This window comes from Ursus maritimus, unplaced genomic scaffold (genome assembly GCF_017311325.1).
Source record: "Ursus maritimus isolate PB19 unplaced genomic scaffold, ASM1731132v1 scaffold_8, whole genome shotgun sequence".
NCBI classification, from domain to species: Eukaryota; Metazoa; Chordata; class Mammalia; order Carnivora; family Ursidae; genus Ursus; species Ursus maritimus.
Window position 1 is genome coordinate 80,072,182 of NW_024426996.1, and position 24,831 is coordinate 80,097,012.

Here is a 24,831-nt window from a genome sequence, read left to right on the forward strand (position 1 = left end):
CAAGGACAGAACAGACATGGACACCACAGAAAAGGCCAGAATTAGGAACGAGAAAACAAATTCCAAATTATAATCCTCACTGAAAATATCTAGTGTTTGACCACCAACAATCATCAGGGTCGGAACTCACGTCATAGAATCCGTCACCTTCCACCCTACACTGTGGCCAAACCTGCTGGAGGTCAGATCCCGCCCGTCAGGGAAATGCGGTGCTCCAGGGCAGCTCCAGGGACACGGGCCAAGGGCCAGAGGAGGAGCGGAGCAAGGCACAGGGAGCCTGCCAAGGACCAGTGACCCCAGGGCAGCCGAACAGTAGGGGCAGCACCGCCCTGCCCTCAGGTGACTGGACCCACACCGTGATGAAGAACAGGACACACCCTGCACTGTCCAGGCTCTGGTCTGACCCACCGAGAGTGCTCCCCAGTTCTCCTTCTCCGGTCCTGTGACAGGTCAGTGGAGAAAATGGCTTCCCTGTCATGCCACAGTTTTGATAGAATTCCTGAATCCAAAATATCAATAGATTCCACTAATCAAATGGACATTAAGGGAGAAATTTAAGACTTATAAGGAAGTAAATATCCATCTTTGTATATGCGTGTTGCCTTTTCATCTGAACTCATAATCCTTCTAGCAGAAATTGTAAGAGGAAATCAATTCTTTGATATCTGGTTAATGATTAGTATTTTCCATGTGGAATGATTTGATAGTACTAATTTATACAATTAATATTTTTCTTACATTTCTGTGGAAAACAGCATTATACAATTACACTAAATCATTTCTCAGAAGTAGAAGATAGAAAAGCTATTTCAACATAAAGAATGTAAATCAAAAAATGAGTATCAACAAATAGCAACAAAAAATCTGTTTGATAACAACCAGTTGCTTGAAGGAGTCCCCTTCCTTTTTCAATCGAGAACGTCACAGGCTTTGCTGTGTGAAAACAGTATGAATATGGTGCCATGTTTGTGCCAAAGAAAACTCACGTCCGGTTACCGGTAGACAAAAAGCACCAAATCCTAGCCAAAATGCCACAATAGGTTTTCTGAGTGATGCAATTACAAGGAGACCGTATTTTCTCCTGTTTATTGGTTTTTGTCAATTTTCTATGCTAAATATGTGATGTTAGTTTTATGGTAAAAAACTCTACAAAACTTTTTTTTAAATGGATGACATTCCAACAAGAATATATTTTTTAAAATGCAACGATGGACACCAACACGCTCTGCACAGATGGTAAACAGCACTGAAATCAGAACCCACTCCGAGTCACGCTCACCAAAGAGGCAACAGCTGAGTGAACCCTTCTGCAGACAAACCTCCGCGTGCGTGACCTGCCGAGCAGGACCTGCCAGAGCTCACTGCAGCCCTGTGCCGACGGCGGCGGGGCAGCAGAAGTTGGTCTGCAGAAGCATCACCCACACTGGTGCTCTCCAGGGCCCCGGCCCACCAGGACCTGTTTCCAGACTTACGACATAATCGCAGAAGAGAATGAGAGCTCCCCTTCGCACTATTTCTCTATTGCACATCCCAAGCTTGCAGGCTGCATCGGGACCCTCCTCCTCTCCAGGCATCTGGGGGCTGAGTGACTTCGTACTGGACAGACTGCGTCTCCTGGAAGGAGCAACAGACGCACTGACAACGTTTCCGGGACAAGAGAGAGCTTATCTTCAAAGCAGAAGATGACCAGAAGTTCCAGTGCTGGAGNGCTTAAACCCTGCCGCCGCACACTCCTAGCGACCTACTTCTGAGCCGTGGCAAAGCAATTATGGGCGTCAAAAGAACACAGAGATCTAACAGTCAAAGGTTCAACTTAAGGCAGACCTGCCATGAAGCCACACCTTCGATTGGCACTCAGGCACCAGAAAACACAGTCACCGCTTTTGGGATTCCCAGTGTGGGTTTGCAAGAATGCTGCCCACCGCCGGGAGAAAGCCCTTACGCAATCNCACGATTACTGGTGAAGGGCTGCCACCCTCACCTGCCCACAGGGTACGTGCCACCACACCAACCCTCTCTGAAAGTACTTCTGCAAAACTCATCCTCCACTCGTGAAGGTTACTTCCCTTCTCAGTCGACGGGATCACACCCTCGGGAACCCTTGATGCTGCCACAGGACCTCAGACACAGGTGTGGCCACACGTGCGAACGGCCCCTGACAGAAGAGTCTGACTGAGGACAATACCCTTCCCTCTGCGACAAAGAGCCTGTGCGTCTCTGCTAAGGCTTCACGGGGACAGAGGTCATATGAGGACAAGAACATTCTGAAATGTCCCAACTTTGGATTTACAAGAGGATTGGTATAAAATAGTCTGCATATTAAAAAAATGTTCAAACTACAATTTCCCTTTCCTCATCTGGTGAGTGGACGCGCCTGCTGTTACCCGTACAATGGATACTACTCGCCAGTCGGAAGAACAAACCACTGATCGGTGCAACGCCATGAATGAGTTTTAAATGTCCTGTGCTGAGTGACGAAGCCAGACTCAAAAGGCTACAGGCCGTAGGAGTCCATCCATACGGCACTGTGCAACAGGCTGAACACAGCGATGGAGCGTGGGACCAGTGGCTGGGGGGCAGGGGGCAGCAGGTAACCAAACAGGACGCAGTGAACCTTCTGAAGTCATGGTACCATGCTGTATTGTGACCGTGGCAGGGTGTTCATCTGACAACATCTGGTACAAAAGAATGTGTTTCCCTGTAGTGTAAGTCATAGGCCAATGAACAACCAACCAACAGAAACACCCCCTCCTCCCAAACCTCCTGCCAACCACGGTGTTTGTGTCTCATGATGTTAAGCTATAGGGGACCCTCTGCAGGAGAAGGAGCAGAGTTGGAATTCAAATCCCAGCGGTAAGATTTCAGCTTGAAATTCAAATCCCAGCAGTAAGATTTGAATGTCAACCCACGTCAATCCAAACTGAATCCCAGCTTATAGTAGGAAAGCCCTGAAGACCTTGGGACAGATGCGGCTAGATACTGATGGTGAATGAATGCCCCAAATCCAGGCCTGAGAACTGACGGGTGGCCAGCGCACACCCAGTGCCAAGGCACGTGCAAGACTGTAACAGGCCACCAGAAGGCCAGACAGACTGGAAACAAATCAAAAGCCTATGAAGACAGAGCCCCCCAAACAAGAGGAAGACAAGAGCAGCCCTGCTGTGGCAGCCGCGGGTGCTTCCTGGGGCCATGCAGCCAGAGTATGGCTTCTCCGAAGCTCGCCCGAGAGCCTGCCTGTGCAAGCTGGGGAGGGCTCTTCTGTAACCGTCGTATGGAGCTGTTTACCTACTGAATCTACAGATAAAGAAAAATGGAGGCCAGCCCTGTATGGAGGGCCTGGTCAGTGTCCCGAGGCAGAAAGGAGAAACAAGAGGAATACGTGTGGGGAAGGAAGAAGAGAAAAGTCTTGACCGGAGATGATAAGCATATGTTCACAGAAAAGCCTCCAGAGCCCACGAAAAGCCTCCTGGGGCTGCTGCGTGAGCTGGGCCAGGTCTCAGGGCGTGAGGTCAGTGCACGAGACCAACTGCACTTCCACAAACCAGCAGCACACCCTGGGAAACAAAACACTCTTCCAAGTACCATTTAGAACAGCATTCCAAAACATGAAATGTATAAAATACGAGTAATGCTTGCTCACGACACAGTATGAGATACTGTTGTGGCAAATCAGAGACCGAACTACCCGGAGAGAGACCATGCTCGAAGACTGAGAGACTAGACGCTGGACGCCAGTGCTCCCTACATCCCAGAGCAGCCGCAAGTTCAGTCAAGAGGCCAGCGGGCTCATTTGTCGACATTCACAACTTGATTCTAACACATAAATGTGGAAATGCAAGAACGTACAGGAGCCAAAACTATTTCGGAAGTAAAGAAGCGTGGGGGATCCGGCACGGCAGCCGAGGGGACGGAGCGGTGACAGAGCGGTGTCGGCGCTGCCGTGACGGTGGAGGCGCCGACTGAGGGACATGAGCAGAGTCTGCAAACAGGTCCACACGTCTGTGCCCCACTGCGCTCTGAGAAAAGTGTCAAGGGAACTCGAGAGAGAAACACAGTCTTTTTCACATAAAATGCTGAAAGAATCGCCCTTCAGGGGGTGGGGTAGGGAGATGACTCTTCACCCTCACGCTTTGTCATACACAAAAATTAACTCAGAATGGTAAACACTAAAGCTATGCAAGTTCCAGAAGAAACCACAGAAGAAAATCTTCGTGATCCCAGAGTAGGCAAATATTTCTTGGATGGAACAGAAAGAGAATGAAACAAAAACTGGCACACTTGATTTCATAAAAATTTAAAAATTCTGCTCTTCAAAAGAAACCATTAAAAAAATTAAATGGCAAACCACAGATTGAGAGAAAACATTTACTTAGATCCATAATATATAAAGAATTTACAACTCAATAACAAGACAACAAACAGCCAAATTTCAAAAAACCGGCGAATATCTGAATACATTCTTTACAACAGAATATTCACAAACGGCCAATTAGCACATGAAAACACAATTACCTTTATTAGTTATCAGCGAAATGCATCCACTACAAGGACAAGAAGCAACAGCTCTGTGACATCAAGCGTGGGTGAGGAACTCACCACCCCACTTCCCACGTCTCTTCACCTCTAGAGCAAACCTCCTCCTAGGAACTGTCCAGAGCTGTGTGGTCCAAAATGTCCCTACTTCAGTCATCTTTTTTCCTAAACTTTTACTTTGGAAACTTTCAAGCCAACAGAAAAGCTGAAAGAGTAATTCAATGAACAGTCACACCCACACCCTCCCTCTTCACCTATATTCAGCCACTAATACGTGCCACCTTTGTGCGCACACACAGGTACGCTCTGCACACGTTCATACATGCACACATACATTCCACACGCACGCACATGTGCACTCCACACACGTGCACTCACACGTACGCACATGCTCTACACACACACACACACACACACACACACCCTTTCTGGGCTGTACCACCTGAGAGTGCTCGTGGGTGAAGACACCTCGCCCCTAAGTACTTCAGCAGGGGTCTGCTGAGAACTTCTCATCACCACAAAACAGCAGGTCCCTGAGAACTCATTCAAATTCCTCCATTATCCCAATAGTGTTCTTTCTGGATGTTCAAACCCTCAGATCTGTGGAAGGCCCCTCCTAATTATCAGACTGGAGTCCACCCTCCCACTTCCTCTTGAACCCACTCTAGGTCCCTCTGTCGTCACCACCCACCAGCCATCAAAAGGAGGACAACGAGGAGGAAGAAGAGGAGGTGGGAAAGGTAGAGGGGAGAAAAGACGGGAGGAAACTCACTGGCTCACACGCCTACTGGGGTGATGGACAAGTTCTCACTTTCTGTTCATCTACACACACCTGCTACCAATAGCAGCTAACTCAAGCCCCACCCGGTAAGTCTTGCTCAGCACAACTCAACCTTGGGTGCCCATGGGAGTTTCTCACGGAGACTGTGAGAACACGAGAGCCCAGGATCCTAATTCCTAAGGTACCCAGCTGCCAGGTCTGGTGGTGGGCTGGGCTGCAGTCCTGGTCCCTGGAAGCCCCCTGGTGGCTCTGAGGCACACTCCTCAAGGACTCAGGGCCTGGCCTGGAGTGTGTTCCCTGGACCAGAGCATCAGCACCACCCGGCTGCCTGGCAGAAAAGCAGAGTCCCAGGCCCCACCAGTGATCTGCTGGACCAGAACCCGATTTTAATAAGCTCACCAGCTGACTTGTATGTACACTGAAGCAGACACTCATTCTCTGTTCCTGACTGTTATAGTAGGTAATGTTCTCGAAGCATTCCCAATGTTTTCACTGGTCTGTCTCCCCCAACTAAACTGTAAGCACGCACAAGGCAGAAAACACATATGATTTCTCTTTGCATATCCCACAGTGTATAGAGCAGAAGAAACATTGAAAGACGCCTACTAACACTGGATTTTCCAGCTGAAAGCAATGGAGGGGCCCAATTAGGACTCCAGGCCTCACACAGTTCAGCCTTTCCACACTGAGCAGAGGAGCTGACCTTCGCCCTGCAGCCCTTGCTTTCTCTCCTCGCCATGGGCTCTTGAGACTTCCAGAAACTCTGCACTGAGCACTCAGCTCAGCGGATGGGCGGCAAAGCTTCTATTCCCATTATGTGTGCTAATGGCTAAGCAGGACAGTGCCCAGAAATCAAGGCTCAACCCTGAAAACGTTTTGCAAAAAGGGGGTCACCCCCAATCAGATACTTAATGAGTCTTTGTGAATGACAAAAAATAGGGTATTTCCAAGCAGTTTTGAAATGTTACTCAGTAATTACTTCATTAACTAAGAATAACCAGAACCACATTTAACTTGTAACGAAGTTAAGACATTGCAACATGTCTGGCTCTGGAAGCAATTTAAGGACGAGAGCCTAGCAGGAGGGACACAGCATGACAAGAATGACCCACAAGAGGAACCGTGTCAAAGAACTTGTCAAAGAAGCCACACTTGGAAAGCAGCGGCTACTCTGAATGCCTTTAGACTAACCACATTTTCCCTGCAGCGCAGCGTCCACAGGAGGAAGGCTGATCTACAGCACAATCCGTGCAAAGCCTCACGGGAACGGGGCCAAAGCTCGCACTGCCCCGAGTCCCAGCACACGAGGGCGGGCTGGCCTCCGGGGCCGCCCCGGGCGTACCTGGGGGTCTGCTGCACCTCTGCCCACCAGCGGTAGTCAGTGTGGCTGACGAGCAGCAGGATCTGGCACCAGAGCAGCACGAGGGCCGGGTGCGTGGGCACCATGGCTCGCACCCGCGCATTCAGCCTCTCCAGGCCGTAGAAACTGCCGTCGGCGCTGTCCACCGTGAAGAGTCTAGAGGCAGCTGCTGTGATTCTCCGGAACATTCCTAGAAACAAGCCAAAAGTAGAACTGAGAGGGAAATGTCTTTGCTGCTTGTGGTGGCCCAACGCTTTGTGGCTACAGGAAGATCTTCCATAAAGAAGATACACACTCAGCTCTTTCCTATACTTACATATTCAAAGCATTTGACACTTAGAAAATTGGGCTTTCGAAGCAAAAACCAGATAGGCTGCTTATTTAATGGAGCAGCCAAGGATGCTAACATTCTTGCTCTCCTGAGCCTGCTCCCCACTGCCGTTCGCAAGTTGCCCAGGAATGCCGCGTCAAGAGCCACGCCCTCGTGTGACAAGGGACTCAGCTCCAGGAAGAGCAGGCGGCCGCACTCGGTGCCACAGGCTACTGCCCCTGGGACAGTGAGGCCTCCACAGGGCCGGGCCACATTCGCTCTGGCGGGAGTAGCAGGACCCTCACCACACCCTACTCCTGCCAGAACAGACATTTCCTTGGCTTTCGAAGAACTACAGCAAGTGGCCAGAGGAAGAAGGCAGTCAGTGCTCCATGCCAGACCCCAGCTCACGGTCTGCAAGCTACCATCTGAGAGCAGAGGGCCAGGCGCTCTCTGCGCCCAGCATGAGACGTCCTGGGGCGGGGCCACCACGCAGCCAGCCAGCCACGCTCAGCTTGGGTGCGCCAGAGGCACACCCAGTGGCGCGCTGCCCACAGCCTGTCCACGGCATCCTCCTCAAGGCCCAGACAAATCCCCTCCAGGAATTCATGATTTCTTTCTATCACTTTGGATCAATACAAAGTCAGCTCAACACGCCTCTCTTGTCATCGGCTGTGGCTTCACGTGAGCTGGCCCTGATGGCAAGGACCCAGAGACAGGCACAAGCTGCAGAGCACAGCAGGGAAGACGGGACACGGACGGGAGCAGGCCGAGGGCTCCCTGCCCTCTGCAACTTCACGCTCCTGGCACCATGGCTGGAGAGTCAAAATCTGATTTCTGATTTAGGTTTCAACACATCCCAAAGGCAAAGGGGTCCTAAGATAGGTAAAAACAGACTACAGACCTATTCCCCACTACTTTGTGACTGGTTACGCTTCTGACCTGAGGTGGAGAAAGAGAGCTAACAAAAGCAGGACAGTCATGGCACACACCACCAGGCTGGCCTCCTGGGATGCCCAGTGAGCAGGACACACAGACTCAGAAAAACAGTTCCAATGAGAAGATGTCTGGTGCTTGTCTTGTCTCTGGCCCCATTTCCAGGGTCTTCTCTGGGTGCTGTGTGGATGGCATCACCCACCCTTGGCCCAACTAGTCGGGCCCGGTCCTTCTCTGTGCCCTTCATTTTTGTGTGGGTTCTCTGTGGGGCCAAAGGAGCCGAGGGAAGAGGCAGGTGCTGCTGTGGAGAATGGGGGGAGCCAGACCACAGAGCAGAGGGAATGACAGACCACAGGTGTGGGGCTTTACTCAATGGGACAGGAAACCATGGTCAGAGCTGTGGCTCTACCGTTTACTTAGCCCTAGCTGTACATTACCTGGGGTCTCAGGTTTCTCATTTGCAAAATGGAATTAAGAGCAGTAGCTGCTCACAGGACTGCAAGAGGATCAAAGAGTAAAACCTGAGTGAAGGACTGAGGACAGCTGCCAGGGGGCTGCTAGGAAAGGTCACATGGTCCCTGGAGGGGCCACAAGCAGAGAAAAGTCAGACAGTTCACGGGGGCGAGGAGGAGTCCAAGGCGATGCTGGGGTCTGAACATCTCCCACGATAGTGTGGAGCACGTGGGCAAGAAGACGCCAGAGTCAGGCAGCTATGCCAGGTGATGCGCTCAATTCTTATCCTAAGTGTGAGGTGCTGGCAAGACACCAAGTCACACGCTAGAAGGAGAATGGACACGAGCCAAGGCAGCCAAGTCAGTGGGGTGACCCAGACTCTGTAGACAATGACGAGTCGTCTCTGCAGCAATCACCAGGGCAGGTCACAAAGGGGACAATCCTACTGAGAGGAGGGGACAGAGACAGGGAGAGGGAGAAAGGCAGAGGGGAGAGTCAGAGAGAGAGACAGCAGGAGGGAGAACACAGAGATCAAGCATAGAAACCAGGACCAAGAATACTCAATGGAGAAAAGACCTCTCTTCAATAAATGGTGTTAGGAACACTGGATAGTCACAGACAAAAGAATAAAACTGGACCCCTCCCTTCACTAAAAATAATTAACTCGAAATCAGTTAGACTTAAATATAAGAACTGAAAGCACAGAACACTGGGAAGAAGGCAGAGGGAAAGCTCTCTGACACGGGCACTGGCAACAGGTTTCTGGATGTGCCGCATAAAGCACAAGCCACAGAGTAAAGAGCAAACAGGGAGGGACTCCATCCGATGAAAGCTTTTGCACAGCAAAGGAAGCGACCAGCAAGATGAAACGACAACCCACAGAACTAAAGAAAATATCTGCAAACTATACATCTGACAAGGAGCTAATATACACAATATATAAGGAACTCATTTCACTCAAAGGCAAAAAAACAGAATCCAACTAATAAGTGAGCAAAAGACCTACACAGACATGTTTCCAAAAAAGACACACGGATGGCCAAAGGCACGTGAGAAGGTACTCAGCACCGCTCTCCAGGGCAGCGGCCACACAGCCCACAATGACGCAGTGCCACACACCCACTGAGCCCTCGTGCACTGCTGCGGGGCATGCAGGCTGGTGCAGCCACGGGGGGCACAGTGTGGGGGTTCCTCACTAAGCTAAGCACAGAACTGCCACGTGATCCAGCAGTCGCACTACTCAGCATTTATCTGAAGGGAACAAAATCGCTATCTCAGAGGTATCTGCATCCCTATGTACAAAACAGCCAAGCCACGGAGACAACATACGTGTCCGTCAACAGATGAACGGGTGGAGTATTACGCAGCCATAGAAAGGAAGGAAATCCTGCCATCTGTGACAACATGGACGGACCCTGAGGGCATTATGCTACGTGAACCAAGTCAGACAAAACAAGGCAAATATTGCATGATCTCACTCACATGGGGAGTCTAAAAACCCCACCTCAGATGCAGAGGGCAGACTGGTGGCTGCCAGAGGCAGGGAATGAGGGCTGGGCTGGGGTGAAGCGGTCAAAAGCACAAATTTCCAGGTATGGTGTAAGTTCTGAGCTCTCAGGTACAACACAGTGACTCTCGTTAACTCTGCTCTTCGGTTTACTTGACAGTTGCTCTCTGGGGCTGCAAGAAGTGCTCTGCAAATGTGAGCCACTGCATGTACCATCAGCAACCCAGAGAGCAGCACAGGGTACGAGAAAGAACAAAGGGCAAGGAAACGGTTGGGTTTTCGATCTCGGTTTTACCATAGGACCTTCGGGAGCCTAAACTCTCTCTTCAGTAAAAAGGGGGACTACTTCGTAGAGCTGTTCTAAGCACTGAGGGGGTGTACCACAGCCCTCGGTGAACACTGTGATTCCCGGCAGGGAATCTGAATCAAGGTCAATCTTATTGCTGCAGGAAGAACCATTTTCGAAGGTCTCAATTTTCAGTGGAGGGCTGGAATTCACTGCCTTTGTTTAAGCAAAGCACAAATAAAAATCACCAACTTCATATGCTAAATGCACCTTATTTATATAAATGCATACATTTATGTATGATTTACTTAAACTCTTGTCTCAAAATCAAACACAGTAATTCTGCCCCCTGGTATCTTTAGAAGAAATGCAGTCAAAATGAACGACATGGAGATAGATACTTAGAAACACACAGACACCTAATTTGCAAATATTGAACCAAATGAACAGCATGCAAAGACACTGTAGCAAAGCCCACGGGCCCAGCACTAAGGCCCGAGCTCTTGGGTAGAACACACTGCCCCTCACACCCTGTCCTGTCCGATACAGCAGCCACTGGCCACGTGGGGCCATTCAAGTTTAAATCAATTAAAATTAAATAAAATTAAAAAGTAGCTCCTTAATCCACACTAGCCGTATTCCAAGTGCCCAAAAGCCACATGTGGCTGGAGGCAAGTGAACCACTGCAGACACAGAATGTTCCCACGATGCAGGAAGCTTTCGTGGACAGCACTGCCGTAGACTACATGATACTTCCCCTGATCTTTGAGACAAGGACCAGGAAGAAGTGAGGGCGAGTCAGTGTACAGCTGGAATGGCAAAGAACTCCACGTGACGTGCAAGAGGACACAGGACAGGTCACTCTTGTTCCAAGAGGAAAGCAAGCAGCCCTTGGAGATGAATGGGTGTCCCTCTGGTATCAGATCCAAAACAATCAATGGCCAAGTATCAGAATGACCAACATACTACAAATGACCTATTACATAGCTTAATTATTTTCTCAACTTTAAGCTTATTACAGTGCATCAGTGAAGCATAAATCAAAAGTTCAAAACAAAAATTCTTTCAATGTTAGTCATAAAGAGGGCTTGAAACTCTCGAGTCCACTTGATAATTAAATTTTGGCCGTGCCCCTGTCCAAGGGCAACAGCAATTAAACGAAGCAGCCATGAAGACGCCTCCTTTCCCGCGACCCTCGCCCCTACCTGCCTCCGCGGTCGCCCTCTGACCCTCGCCCGTGTGCTCTCTCAGCAGCCGTCTGGCGGAGCACAGCAACGTCTCGCCTTCGGGCCTTGGCTTAACATCGTCTCTCAGGGACCCTGTCCTCCCTCCTCAGCCCCGTTCTGCCTCTCGCTGCACTACTTGCTCCCTTCACAGAAAACGCCCAGACTCACGATCCTCTGCCTGTGACTCGTCCTCCCTGCTGAACTGCGAGCCCCACGAAGGCAAAAGCCACATCAGCCTTCCTGACCCCACGGCCCCGGAGCGCAGCCTGGGGCGGGCTGACTCGGTGCATCTTTGCCAAGTGAAAAAAGGCTGAGAAAGAGAACCATCTCCTGCTCAGAGGTACGTACTTGGTGAGTGTGCGTATTTTAATTTGCATTAAAGTAGTATGTACACAACTTAAAAATCCAATAACAGAGGGAAGCTTCTGATTTGACAAATGCACTGCCCCATCCCTCTTCAGGCAAGTGTTGTCTTGTTTCTAGTTCTGACAGTTACTTCCAAAATTCGACTCGACATCCTTCTATCACTTGTAGCAGACCACTTATTATTCTGTCTGCTCCTCTTGCCTTACTGTGAGGAAGTAACCCTCACTCCCTCTCAATGAATGCTGTCCAATCCCTCACCTGGCCCAGGTGGGCCAGAGCGCCCGGGGCCTCACGCCCACTCACAGGACTCACACGGGGGCGGAGGCCACAGGCAGCCAGAGGTCCTTCCTGCTATGGGGAAGAAGCCCACCGGAGAACAGAGCCAACACAGAAATCAGAGCTGAAACATGGAAACATAAGGAAATCGCCTGAGGTAAGAGAAGAGTGACCTCTGTACTTCCAGGAACTCTAACCAGTAATTCCCTCTCTTGCTCCAGCACAGGACGGAGTCCTGCCCCTGCAAATGAAGCTGCTGGATTTGCCGGGTCATGCTGCGGGATGGTTACAGACTCTACCCTATTAGAGACGAGATGTACCTCACTCACGCTACCTACCAAGTTAAGTTACAGTTTTAACTCTATCTGGTCACCTCTCCAGCCTCTATTTCCTGTTGTGCCAACGTTAGATATGACTGTATAACCCCAACAGTGCAAGATGAGATTAGTGACCCTTCCGCCCTCCACCTCTTTCTCTACCTTCCACTCCCAAATTAAGTTGGTTAGTTTCCCTTTTATTTTTCTTGGAAATAAAAACATTTTCATTCTGTTCTGAAACCAAAATTAAATATATAAGTCTTCAATGTTTTATTCACACATTGACTTTAAAATTGAAAAATCAAACAGCATTTATATTATGATTATATAAATATAGTTTCCAACAAAACCAAGAAACACAGAAAGAAGAATAACATTTCTTTCTATACATCCTCGGTCATGACTCCTGAGCCACTTAAAGAAGCTTTTTAAGTTAATTTAATAAGTTAAGTTAATAAGTTAAATTAATCAATCAAATTAATTGCTGAAAATCACACCATGCTTTGGTTTGCTTCATATCTGGACCATGACTTCCCTGTTGTTTATTTTCCCTGAGATTAGAATTGCCTCTCGCTTTTTCTGCTGAAAGAAGAAAGATATAGCCATACCCCGTAACTGAAGTCTTCCAGCTTCTCACCCATTTAATCTAAGCCAAGGCATTCTTCTTGAAAATACTCATTCCTCTTAGAAAACTAACTATCCTAATATGGATTGGTTGCTTCCTATGCATGCTGCAAGGCTGCCTTCTTGTGACTTCTCTCTTGGGTTTACTGCCCTTTTTAATTCACAATCATACGTAAAGGTACAAAAATATCTTGGGCTTCCAAATCTTTAAGAGAGGAGAGGAAGCCCTCAGGTTTATTTTTTTCACCAATAAAACATTTTCATTTTTTAAAAAACTGTATGACATTTTGGGTTTTTTTTTTTTTTTAAGATTTTATTTATTTATTTATTTGAGAGAGAGAGGGAGAGGGAGAGGGCACGACCGGGGGCGGGGGAGGCTCCCCGCTAAGCAAGGAGCCCGATGTGGGACTCGATCCCAGGACCCTGGGATCATGACCTGAGCTGAAGGCAGATGCTGAACCCACTGAGCCACCCAGGCGCCCCAACAAAACATTATCAAATGCACATTAAGCACAGCAGAGCTTGCCCTGGGCAGCAAAGTTCCCACCTCTGACAGTGTACAGAACAGGACATGGAATATACAGATGCTCTATGAAGATTAGTCTGAGTCACCTACCAGACTTGAAGATGTGGATCAGACACATTAGCAGCGTGCCCAGCTCTTGACAATAGAAAGTATGCTGCTGCTCGCTCATTTCCACTTTTAGCTGTTTTGTAACAATATCCTCCAAAAGAATGCCAACTAGCTGTAGCAGAAACCTTCAAAGAAAAGGAAAAGTCTGATGGTCAGTCAGGCGGCTGTTACAGAGCACTTACCGTATAAATGCATGCGGTATGTATACCATATATATACGGTATACAGGTATACCGTAAAAATGCGCACGGTACACAGAGGTGCAGTAAAAATATAAGTAAAGTTAAGTAAACAAAGTGCAACATTTAATACCATCCCTTTGAATTAAATCACTGTCCCTCTCTGCGTGTCACCTTTCTCACTTAGGAGATGGCAGTAAACCTATCACCTTCAAGACCGTTAGAAGGGTAAAATGACAGGTAGTGTCTCTTTAAAGCTTTGTAAACCATAAAGCATCACAGAAATACAAGACAACAATCCACTATAGGAATTTACTGTATCATCCATTTTAGCCACCTGCTTAAAGAGGGAGCCACAAGCCACCTGGTCGAACCTATAAACAAAAGGGTGTCGGGCAGGTCTACTGGATTTGTGTCCACAAACACACAGGCACTCCCACCAATGCCCAAGGAAGGGGAGGCTAAACAGATGTTACGTGGGCTGGTCTGGAAGGAGCATATCCGCACAAACCACACTCATGGGACATCTCACCAGCTCTACCTTACTGAGTGCCCTGAATCCAGCAAAGGTGGTCACGCACTTGTCTAGGCAATAAGCATTTATTGGGCCTGACTTTTGATCACTGCCCTCAAGGAGTTTCCAAATAATTTGTGAGGGTAGACACGATTTGATACCACAAGTACACCAAGGGCCACAGTGGGAACAGTCACCCTGGCAGGAAGAAGGATTTTATTACTGACTGTGTTCAGAACAGCCAGTACACATGAAAATAAAAATGAGACTTTTAGTGGGTTTTCTTAGATTTTTAAATTCTTTGCAGGCAACACAACACACATCCTTACTGCTAGCACCTAGGTCAGGCTGCCCTCAGCCCCCGCTGCCATGGTGAGCCACTGTGTGGTCTTTACCCAGAACATGAGATGGGACATGACAGAGCTCTAAGAGAGCCATGAACCCAGGGCCACAGATGAGACAGATTGGGTACAGAAAGCACACCCACGCAGACTTCTTTACCCCACTTGCAGCGCTGAGGCAAGACCAGGAGTTACTGCAGACTTACTATCACAAAATGCCACGACTTCCTGAAGGCCATGGGATGGTTAAAAGCTTAGTTACAGAGCATACCTTGAAAATGTTTCCTCTGGCAAACTCTTGGTTTGTCTCCCTTCATTGCGTTCTTCCGGCGTTGAAGTACTGTCCCCATCTCTTAACCTATTAATTATTGGACAGGAGATTAAATATGGGGAGAAGGAGAGCTCCTGAATACGAGAAAGAACAATATCTTCAGTTGACTGGGAAATCAGAACCCTCAAAATGGCTAGAATTCCTGAGATCCACAGTTGAACAGTGCTCACAGATGCCTAAAAGAGAGAAAATAAGTGATAAAGTAAAAAGAGAATTACATTTTTCCTGATTGCCAGTTTCATGAACGAAAATTATCCCATTTTACCAATCTATCAATAAAGCCAATAAATTATCATTGGTTCCAAAGTGTGGTCCTAGACAAGCCGCACCAATATCATCCGGGAACCTGTTTAAAATGCAAATTCCCAGACCCCCATGCCACTGACAGAGTCCCCAGGTAACTGACGAGTCGCTACCGTCCTGAACCGAAGAGGTCATCATGAGGCGGGACACTCACCATTGTGTCCGGAGTGACAAACATACTCCGTAAAAGCATGTCCACGGGACGGAGGGAGGAAGGGGCCAGAATTTCAAACAAAGTATTCAACACTCCAAGGGCTTCATGAGAATCAATGTGCATCTGTTGCAATTAAACATCACAAATGGTTTCCCGTAAGCCAACAAAAATGGTAACATTTCTACCTCAAGTGAGGTACCTCTAGGTCAGATGACCTTGACCATCCAAGCGTTACCCCCCTGACTTTAAAGCATCTTTCATAGTGAGCCAGGCAAAGAGCTTTCAGAACACTGCAGCAGCTACATTTTTCCCACAAGGGCAATCTATTCATTTAGATTTTTATTATATAAACAATGTACATTTTCTGTAAAAGATTCAAATATTTAAAAGTGTGAAAATATCAGCTGCAATCACGTCACTCTGAGCTGATCTCCATCCACACTCTGGGACCCGTCTTTCGTGCGTCTCTTTACACACACATAATTTACCTAAACGGGGTATCGGACACACTCCTTCCCTCTTTTCGCTTTACCCGCACCCCCAGCCTACTCAGCCAATTACAACAAACGTTAATAGATGGGCGTACAATTGGCTTTTGAACAACATGGGGGTCAAAGGCACCCATCCCCACAGAGCTGAACATTCATGCATAACTTCTGACTCCCCAAAACTAACTACTAATAGCCTACTGATGACCAGAAGCCTCACCAATAACAAAAAGAGGTGATGGTCACATACTTTGTGCACGTATCACATATAGCATTCCTACAACACTGTAAGCTAAAGAAAGCAAAATGTTACTAAGAAAATCAGAAGGAAGAGGAAATACATGTACAGGACTGTCCTGTATTTATGGAAACACATCTGCGTGTAACTGGACCTGCGTAGTTTGAACCCGTGTTGTTCAAGGGTCAACTGTATTTCTAACTTTCTCCATGTTCCTATTGTCCTATATCCACACACACGTAGAGAGGTTTTTGTTTAAGATGTTTTGAAAAATCATGTTATAAATGTCTCTGCTTTTTTTCCCTTAAAAATGGAATGGAGAACTCCCAAGGCAACAGGTTTTAAAATCTAACGTTTTTAATGGATGCAGAAAATTCCAAGCTAAGTGTCTACCACAATGTGTTCGAGCACGGCCCTCCTGAGGGGCGCTGCTCATCACCAAGAGTGCGGCCAGAGCCAGCGAACCTGTCTGCAGAGATGCGCTGCTTTCAGGTGCCCACGTGAACCCCACCTGCACCGAGTCTAAGTTAACGGTGAGGAAACCACCCAGAGAGCTTCCATACTCCCCAGCTTTCCACCGAGGCCTGCACCTGCCCCACCAGCTCTGCCTCTTCGGGGTCTTCAGGAGGACTACACCAGGCCCACGCCAGGGCCAGCCCCAGCCCTGGGAGGGCAATCCCCTCTGCGTTCGCCCTCAGTGTAGGCACAGGCCATGACCCCTCTTTCCACCTCTGGCTGCCACCCTACATCCACTCCTTCTCAGAGTCAGTTTCCTTCCTATGCCTCTCTCACCAACACACGTGAGCCAGGCTTCTACACCCTCCACCCACCCAAACTGCTCCTCAGTGACCACCGGGCTACCAAATGCAGGGTCAGCTCCCAGCTCATTTGATCAGCCTGTGAGCAGCCGCAAGACGACCCCTCTCTCCTCCACAAAATGCCTTCCTTTCTTGGCTTCAACAGTGCCACCCCACCTGTTCTTCCTTCCCCACCTCTTCCACGGGCCTGTGCTCACCTCTCCGGCCTCTAAGCTCAGAGCTCGGCCTTCTCCTCCTTCCCAGCTACACAGGGTCCCGGGGTGACTTCTTCCCATCCTGATGTTCACCTCCTGCTCAGCTCCACCTCGACAACCGCAGACTCGTACATCCAAATGCCGACCTCAGCCTCCCCGGAGTGCCTCCCAGGTATGCCAGCTGCACATGCCCAGACCAGGATCTCTCCTCCCCAACCCCCCAACTCGATAGATGGGAGGCCCATTATTCGCGAGCTTCCCTCCTTCCACCCACGTGGAGCCAAGAGCCAAGCCTACCAGTTCTGTTTCCACACCGTACCTGGCAGGTGGCTACTGAGGGCCACTTTACTCCCCACCTGGTGCATGCAATCCCCATGCACCGGCAGGCGCCCTGCTCAGCCCTTACTCCCACCGAGGCTATCCTCAGCTCTCAAATCACACCATGCCACTCCTTTGTACCAAACTCTCTACAGGCTCCCCAAAGTCCTCCACACCGGCCCGAGAGACCCTCCACGCCCCCCAGACCCTGGCTGCCCTCCCTGCTCCCCACGGCCACTTTGCTCCACCCACACGGCCTCTCAAAGTTCTCTGATCCCACTGGGCAGGCTCCCACACCTCAGGGTGTGCACTGCTGTTTTCTCTGCCTAGAAAGCTCTCATCCAGGTCAAGTTTACACAAACTGAGCAACGCAGCCCTGCCCGGACACTCCCACCTCTCTTTTCTCCTTGGTCCACCCTACATGACCTGCCGCCATCTGGTGTTTCACACATGTCACTAAGTTACTTCTGTGGTCTGTCTCCTCCACCTCCATCCAGTGAAACTGTCACTCCTAGAGGGCGGGCTTTTCACGGGCTCTGCTCATTTTCATATTTACTGCTGGTACCGAAGGGAGCCCAGCGCTGCTTCTGCATGTACCGTGCACCTGCGCTTGGCCACCTGGCAGGCACCGTGCAGCAGTTCACACGGGTTCACGGAGGCAGGGGTCAAACTGGACATTTACCATGCCTTCCGGCCTTCCAGCTCCACCGTCCTTAGATTGTGTACACGACAAATTAGAGACTGGAATCAAGTTTTTGGAGAACTATTCTAAAAATACAGATCCACAGGCAGTGGAATCTGTGACCACATCAAAACACCACATTCACCAATTCATTACAACTGCCCTCTGTCAATGTCACCAGAAGTCAAGACTCCCTCCCGCTAGAGTGGCTTCTGGATGACAAGTCCGTTAGGAAACCAGAACGGGGCTGAAGCTACGAAGACAGTAACGTCTACTGCATCATGTCTACACGTTTGCACCAACTGCCAAGAGTCACAGACACTGTCTATTACCCGGAGTACCTGCTTCCGTCACCGGGACAATCAAGAAGAACAGGTATCTGCTGACCACATCCAAAGCAATGAAGACCCAGAGCTCTGCTGACAGCAGGCGAGGCTCCCTGGAGGGGCATCAGCGGCACTCCCTTGCCGTCCTGGGACACCCCCAACACCCCATGTACAAAGGTGCTGCTGCACCTGCACGGGACATCCTGTCCTCGGACACCTGGTGGCAGACATGGTTCAGCAACCGTGCAATGAGTGGGCTCCATCCCACACGGCACAGCCACTGCAATTACGGAAAACAACTGATCGCATTGCTTGATTACAGAAGTTCTGATTAAATGATGGATCACGGCTGATAAGGGAAAATAAACACCTCAAGATCAAGTAGCCACGCCTGACTGAGCGGAATGAGGGAGGCTGGGCAGCCCGGCGGGAAAGGACACGGCTCTGGACTCAGACCGGCTGGCTCTGCCTTGGCCCCGGCACTCTCCAACCGTGCACCTCTGGGTGGGCTTGGGCTCCGCTCTTGTGAACCGGGAGACAACAGCAACCTGAGAAGGTCACTGAGAGTAAATGAAATCCCTGCCCTGTGAGCGGCACTGATAAGGATCACAAACTGAATCTGTTACAATTCAAAGAAATGCCAATCCCAAGTGCTGTCTCCTCCAAGAACCTGTGCCACTTAGGAAGGTGTCCCAGTGACCCCAGGGCAACAAGGCAGACGGGGGACAAACCTGCTGCCTGGCTAACATCGGGAGGATGACATCAGCTATCTGCCGAGACAGTCGCTTCCACTTGTCTTCGTTCTCCTTGTGGCACTGCTGCAGGACCAGGATGAACATCTCCAACACCTGCAGGGGACGGAGGGGATGGGGGCAGGTCAGGGCCTCCCAGCACACGAGCCTGCCTGCTGCACTGGGACTCCTGCAGCAGGAGGACTCCAGGATGCAAACACGATCCCCCATGAGGGTCTGATGTACCTGATGCCACCCTGGCCCCGGGACATGGGACATGTGGGAAACCAGAAGAAAATGCAAGGGGCACACTCCAACTGCACACTCCTTGGGATCACGTGCCATCATTATACTTCTATGCTTCTATGGAATTTATAAGATTTCACCATCAGAGAAAAGGCACTATAAGAAAATCAAATTTATACTAACCTTTGGAAAAATGCAAACACAGCCCTGACTGAACTATTCTGCAGATGCCTCCTGACTTCTGTCTACGTTAATTTCAACTCTGTGCTCTTTATAGAGCTAATCTACTGAGCCACACTTACGCTCAGAAGTTACCCATGGTTGAGCACAAGCTTATGAGTGATCCGTTCTGAGCAGAGACAGCTGAAAGCCTGTTTTTATAAATAAAGTTTTATTGGCACACGGCCATACCTGTCGTGAACACACTGGCTGGGACAGCTTTTGTCCACAACAGCTGATCTGGGGTGTTGCAACTGAGGCCCTGGGGCGTGCAAACTGCAAATACTTCTCACCCACTTGTTGACAAAAATGCCTGCCAGCCTGGCCTATTCACTACAAAGAGAGCCAAGCCGATCTAAGCCTACTTTGTAAAGAGCCCGCCCTTCTCCCACAAGGCAGAGATCTGCACTCCATTCCGACTCTCCTCAGCAAAGGCTAGCCAACCCTCTCTGTCCTCTCAAGAAGCAGACGAAGAGCTCCCCAAGTACATGTGGCTGACGGGCTGCTCTCCAGGCCTCCCTCCAACCCAGTGTGCTTTGTACTTTTCATTGTAATTATGGGATTTAATTAAACAGTAAGTATTTAATTAAACATTACATAGATTAACCAAAATGAGAATGCACAAAGAAAGTGTTTCCATGAGAAAAGCTTATGACTTTAAGATTCAAAGGCAAACAGCTACCAAGAATTACGCAACAGTGAGGGCCCAGCAAGCACTCAAGCTGAGAGTGGCGTCACCGGACAGGCTCAATCTCTGCACTGAGACCACCACAATCGGCCTGTAATTCTTGCTCTACCTTACAGAAAACAAAACCACAATCAGTACAAAGGAAAAGACCCTGGACTTACTCTCACATATGGGAAGTAGATGTACAAAATAAAGTCTTTAGATTATTGCAGATGTGAGATTTTTTTTAAAACAGATTTTATTTCTTTATTTGAGAGACAGCACGAGATGGGGGAAGGGCAGAGGGACAGGGACAGACTCTCCACTGAGCACAGAGCCCAGGGTGGAACTCAATCCCAGGACCCCAAGATCATGACCTGAGCTGAAGGCAGATGTTTCACCAACTGAGCCACCCAGGCACCCCTCAGATGTGGGATTTTTAAAATCACTTTTAGAATTCTATCATTTTGATCAATGTCAATTAACTGATTTTTGTTAATTTTGGAGAAGAAAGTCTCCAACTTATTTACTTCCTTGAATGGCCCTGTGACTGTCAGCGAGGTGGCAGGCGACCTCCCCACGTGGCTATCCAGCTTTAAAGACCAAACCCCAGCAAGCCCATCCCTCCCTAGCATCTCCCCAGAGAATCACCCTCTAATTAGCGGACAGTGGACCACAGGACATTTCCTCCTGCGCCTTCAGAGATGACAGAGTGCCAGGGACCGGCCCCACACCTCCCTCACCTGATGGTACTGGATGAGTCTCAGCAGCATCGATACCACCACCTCTTTTTGGGTTTCAAGCTCTTTTCCTGCATCGGCTTTATTGGTTCCTCTCAGTACAAAGAGGTCATGGACTATTGGCTGCAGAGCTGGTATGGCTGCGGTGTAAAAAGGCAGGTTCAGAAGGCATCACAAACCATTTACATTGCATTCAGAGCTTAACACCTCCAAAACACATGTCCAAAAAATAAGAAAACCCTAATCCGTGCATGGCTTATGACACGGGATAAATTCGGGTTATCAGCGAGTCCTGCGAATTATCAGTATACCATCATGGAGGCCGTGGGTCTTCCTCAGACACTTACTGATAATTTTGTGAAATCTTAAAAAACAAAAACAAAAACGAGGGTGTCTGTGATGTAACATCATTTCTGACAAAAAGAGACACAAATTCAAAAGTCAAATTCAAACTAAAGTCTTCCAAATAACTAAAGTTGCAACATTCTATTCTAATGCATACTCACTTAAAGATTTACCTGCAGAGATGACTGTTCTTCCACAGAAAATAAAGTATTAGATTTCTACGCCGTTTTAATAACTCGCTCTCTTAGATAAAGCCTTTCCCCCAAGTCCTGTTTTTATCCGCAACAGCAAAGCCTACCACCTTAGTCTATCACCACCACTGGGACACCATCTAAGAAACTTTCACTGGGAGGGTGTGGCCCAATCATGTCACTGACGTCACTGCAAGGCACCGTCTGCCTAGTGCAAACACGCTTGGGCACGCGCACCCTCAGTGCCCACACACACGGCCTACTTGCTGACTGTTCCACACATGACCAAGTTCTCCACAGAAAGTATGAGGCTTTGGCTGCCCACTGATTTTCTATACAAAGACCCTCTCATCTAAGGGGTTTTCGTCATCCTTCTATTTGACATTTGCACCAGGGTCCCCAAATTCCATACGTGTACAAGTGTGAACTTCTGCGAGGCGTGAATCTCAGCCCTCGTAAGGCCATGGCAAAGGCGACTCCAGAGACTGTGAGAATCAGATGGTGCTGAGTGTCTGTCTACCTCTCGACATATTACCTGCTTTACCGCAAGCATGTGGAACAGAGAACGCTGCACACCACAGCGTCCTCCTCACATCTGGGGTCTGCAAAGGTCTTAGGATGTAACCCCACCACGGTTCAAATGCCTACTGATTGCTGACAACGGAGCCGGAGAGGTGTCAACAGGAAAATACTGGGAGATCAGTTTGAAAAGTTCAAAGATTTACAGTTTACTCTTCAAACCACAACCTCCCTGCGTAGGGGAGAGGAGGCTGCTAGAGAGAGACCACTGGCTGTGCTCCTCGCTTCAGTCTCTACAGAGGACCGGGCAGCACAGAAGGTCCCGAGCCGAGGCCAGACCACTCCTTCCCATACCAGCGCACAATAAACCAAGTGTCCCTGCAGAAGGTGGGTTTTTCAGTTTCTTGTGTTTCATGTCATTAGATAAGAGTGTTTATGTCAAATTGTATCTGTACTCAGATCCCCTTACTGCTTCTTGTGTTTTTATCTCAGATTATAAGCTTCTGAGAGTAAACAGGGGCAGCTCTCTCTCTTTTGTGACATCTCTAAGCAATACGCGTGTGTACACACACGCATACATGCATGCACACGCATACATGCATGCACACGCGCGTACATACATGCACACGCGCGTACGTGCACACACACGTACATGCATGCACACACGCACACATGCACACACACGCATACGTACACACACGTACATGCATGCACACACACACATACATGCATGCACACGCGTGCACGCACGCAGAGCTACAAAGCACAGAGCAGCCGTGGACACAGTTGGAAGTTGGTGTAATGAGGACTAACACTGTCCAGCACATCATTACTGACGACCACAGGGAAAGGTTTGTCCCGTTACCATGTGTCACAGCCTTCCTCCCACTGGCCATGATGCCATCACAGAGCTGAATGATTTTAGGAATTCCAATGATCTGTTTTGAATGATAGCGTTCGTAAGACAGTAATACCAGGAAGAAAAAGATGTTTGGAATAATTGCCTCTGATTCCCTAGAAACAAAAACATCCATTTAGATACTTCCTTTTAAAATTAAGATACATAATCAATATAAACAACATGAAATTACTCATGATTCCCAATTGAGAGCAAAAGAGAAAGGGACAGAGCAAGGGGGTGAGGAGGGAGTGGGGAGAGTGAGGGGAGGGAATGAGGGGAGAAAAGAAAGGGGAGACAGGGATGGATGGGGAGGGCTGAGGGCAAGCCCCCAGAAAGCACCCAACGCACTGGATGCCCCGAGGTACAGTCTTCTTAGTTCTCCTCCTGCCCCTTCTCTCTTCAGTTGAAGAAATTGAGACTCAAAGGAGAAAAAGTAACTTGTCTCAAATCACACAGGCAAAATGTCACCTAATTAGATTAAGAAAGTCCTGGGTCTCTGGACCCAAGGGACCCTGAGAACGCATCTTTCCTCACTGTGTTTCCGCACTTACCAAGGACAGCTGACCCCCAACAACATGAGTTTGAGCCCCATATGCAGGGGTTTTTTAATAAATACAATACTACACTATAAATACATACTACCTTCCTCACGGTTTTCTTTTCTCTGGCTCACGTTACCGTAAGAATATAGACAATACATGTTAACGTACAGAATATGAGTTAAGTCAACTGCTGACGTTACCCATGAGGCTTTTGGTCAACAGCAGGGTCCTGGTAGTTAGCTTTTGGGGAGGCACAAGTTAAATGCGGGTTTCTGAGTATGCGAGGGTCGGCATCCCTGACCCATGTTGGTCAAGGGTCCGCTGCAGTTCAGACACGGAAGAGATCTCATCTCAGGAACTACACTTACACGCCTGTCACTGGCACAGGAGAGAGTATTATGGCTTTACTGCCCAGCAGGGGAGAGCGGTAAACCCCATCAGGAAAGCGGACAACCACCGTTACTGAAGACAGCCACATCTAAAACATGTTCTAAACTCTATGAAGTTCAAAAAAAAAATCAGCATTCCAATGGAAGAGACTGCATTTAGCAGTCTGTCATCATAATTCAATGCTCTGAAATGTGAAAATTGACACGTCTAATTTCAGATGCAGAACTCTCTCTAAACCAGTCTTGAGACACTTATCAATTTTTAAGAGAAATAAAAACACACATGGAGTTAATCAGAGTTCCACTCAAAAAAAATCTAGCAAAAATGCTTAACAATCCTTTAAAGTAAATGTTCATCTTAATAATCTACAATCACATGTAAGTGCATAATAAGGACAAAAAGTCTAAAAGAACGAAACGCCATTACCTGAACTGGCCTACTTCAATGTATTCAAACTGCTTCAGCACAAATCCAATAAACACCTACAAGCAGGAAAATAAAATTTTCACATCAGTAACTGAAACATGTAAACAGGTTACTTTTCTCCCTACTTACTTGTGTCAATTTTTAACATGTTCCTGGCAGCAGATAAACTTGTGTGTATACATGAACTCAGACGTACTGTCAGACTAGATAATTCAGGACACTTTATGAAACGGAGGGGTGGGAGCTCTGGAAAAACAGACCACGTGTTCCAGGAGACACCGAGCAGTCCCGCAAAGACACATCCAGGGCCCGGCTCACTCCAGCTAACACACCAAGCCGCACGGATGCCCCGACACTGGCTTCGTAAGAAGATGCCCTCGTCAGTCCACCTGCTCCTCCCACACCCTGACGTTCAAAGG

The 24,831-nt window shown here is 48.6% G+C and overlaps 1 protein-coding gene across 2 annotated transcripts in view; it reads right to left on the reverse strand.

The window, feature by feature from the left end:
* The window catches only part of HTT (huntingtin), a 135,191-nt gene that overhangs the window by 33,001 nt on the left and 77,359 nt on the right, over window positions 1-24,831 (reverse strand). For both annotated transcript variants that reach the window (XM_040625063.1, XM_040625064.1), the window contains 9 exons: window positions 24,413-24,468; window positions 23,019-23,167; window positions 21,102-21,238; window positions 19,227-19,343; window positions 15,432-15,554; window positions 14,915-15,150; window positions 13,592-13,734; window positions 6,657-6,864; window positions 1,473-1,614 (listed from right to left, as the gene is read on the reverse strand). In XM_040625063.1, coding sequence (XP_040480997.1) covers window positions 1,473-1,614; window positions 6,657-6,864; window positions 13,592-13,734; window positions 14,915-15,150; window positions 15,432-15,554; window positions 19,227-19,343; window positions 21,102-21,238; window positions 23,019-23,167; window positions 24,413-24,468 — 1,311 coding nt within the window. The remainder of the gene's footprint in view (window positions 1-1,472; window positions 1,615-6,656; window positions 6,865-13,591; window positions 13,735-14,914; window positions 15,151-15,431; window positions 15,555-19,226; window positions 19,344-21,101; window positions 21,239-23,018; window positions 23,168-24,412; window positions 24,469-24,831) is intronic.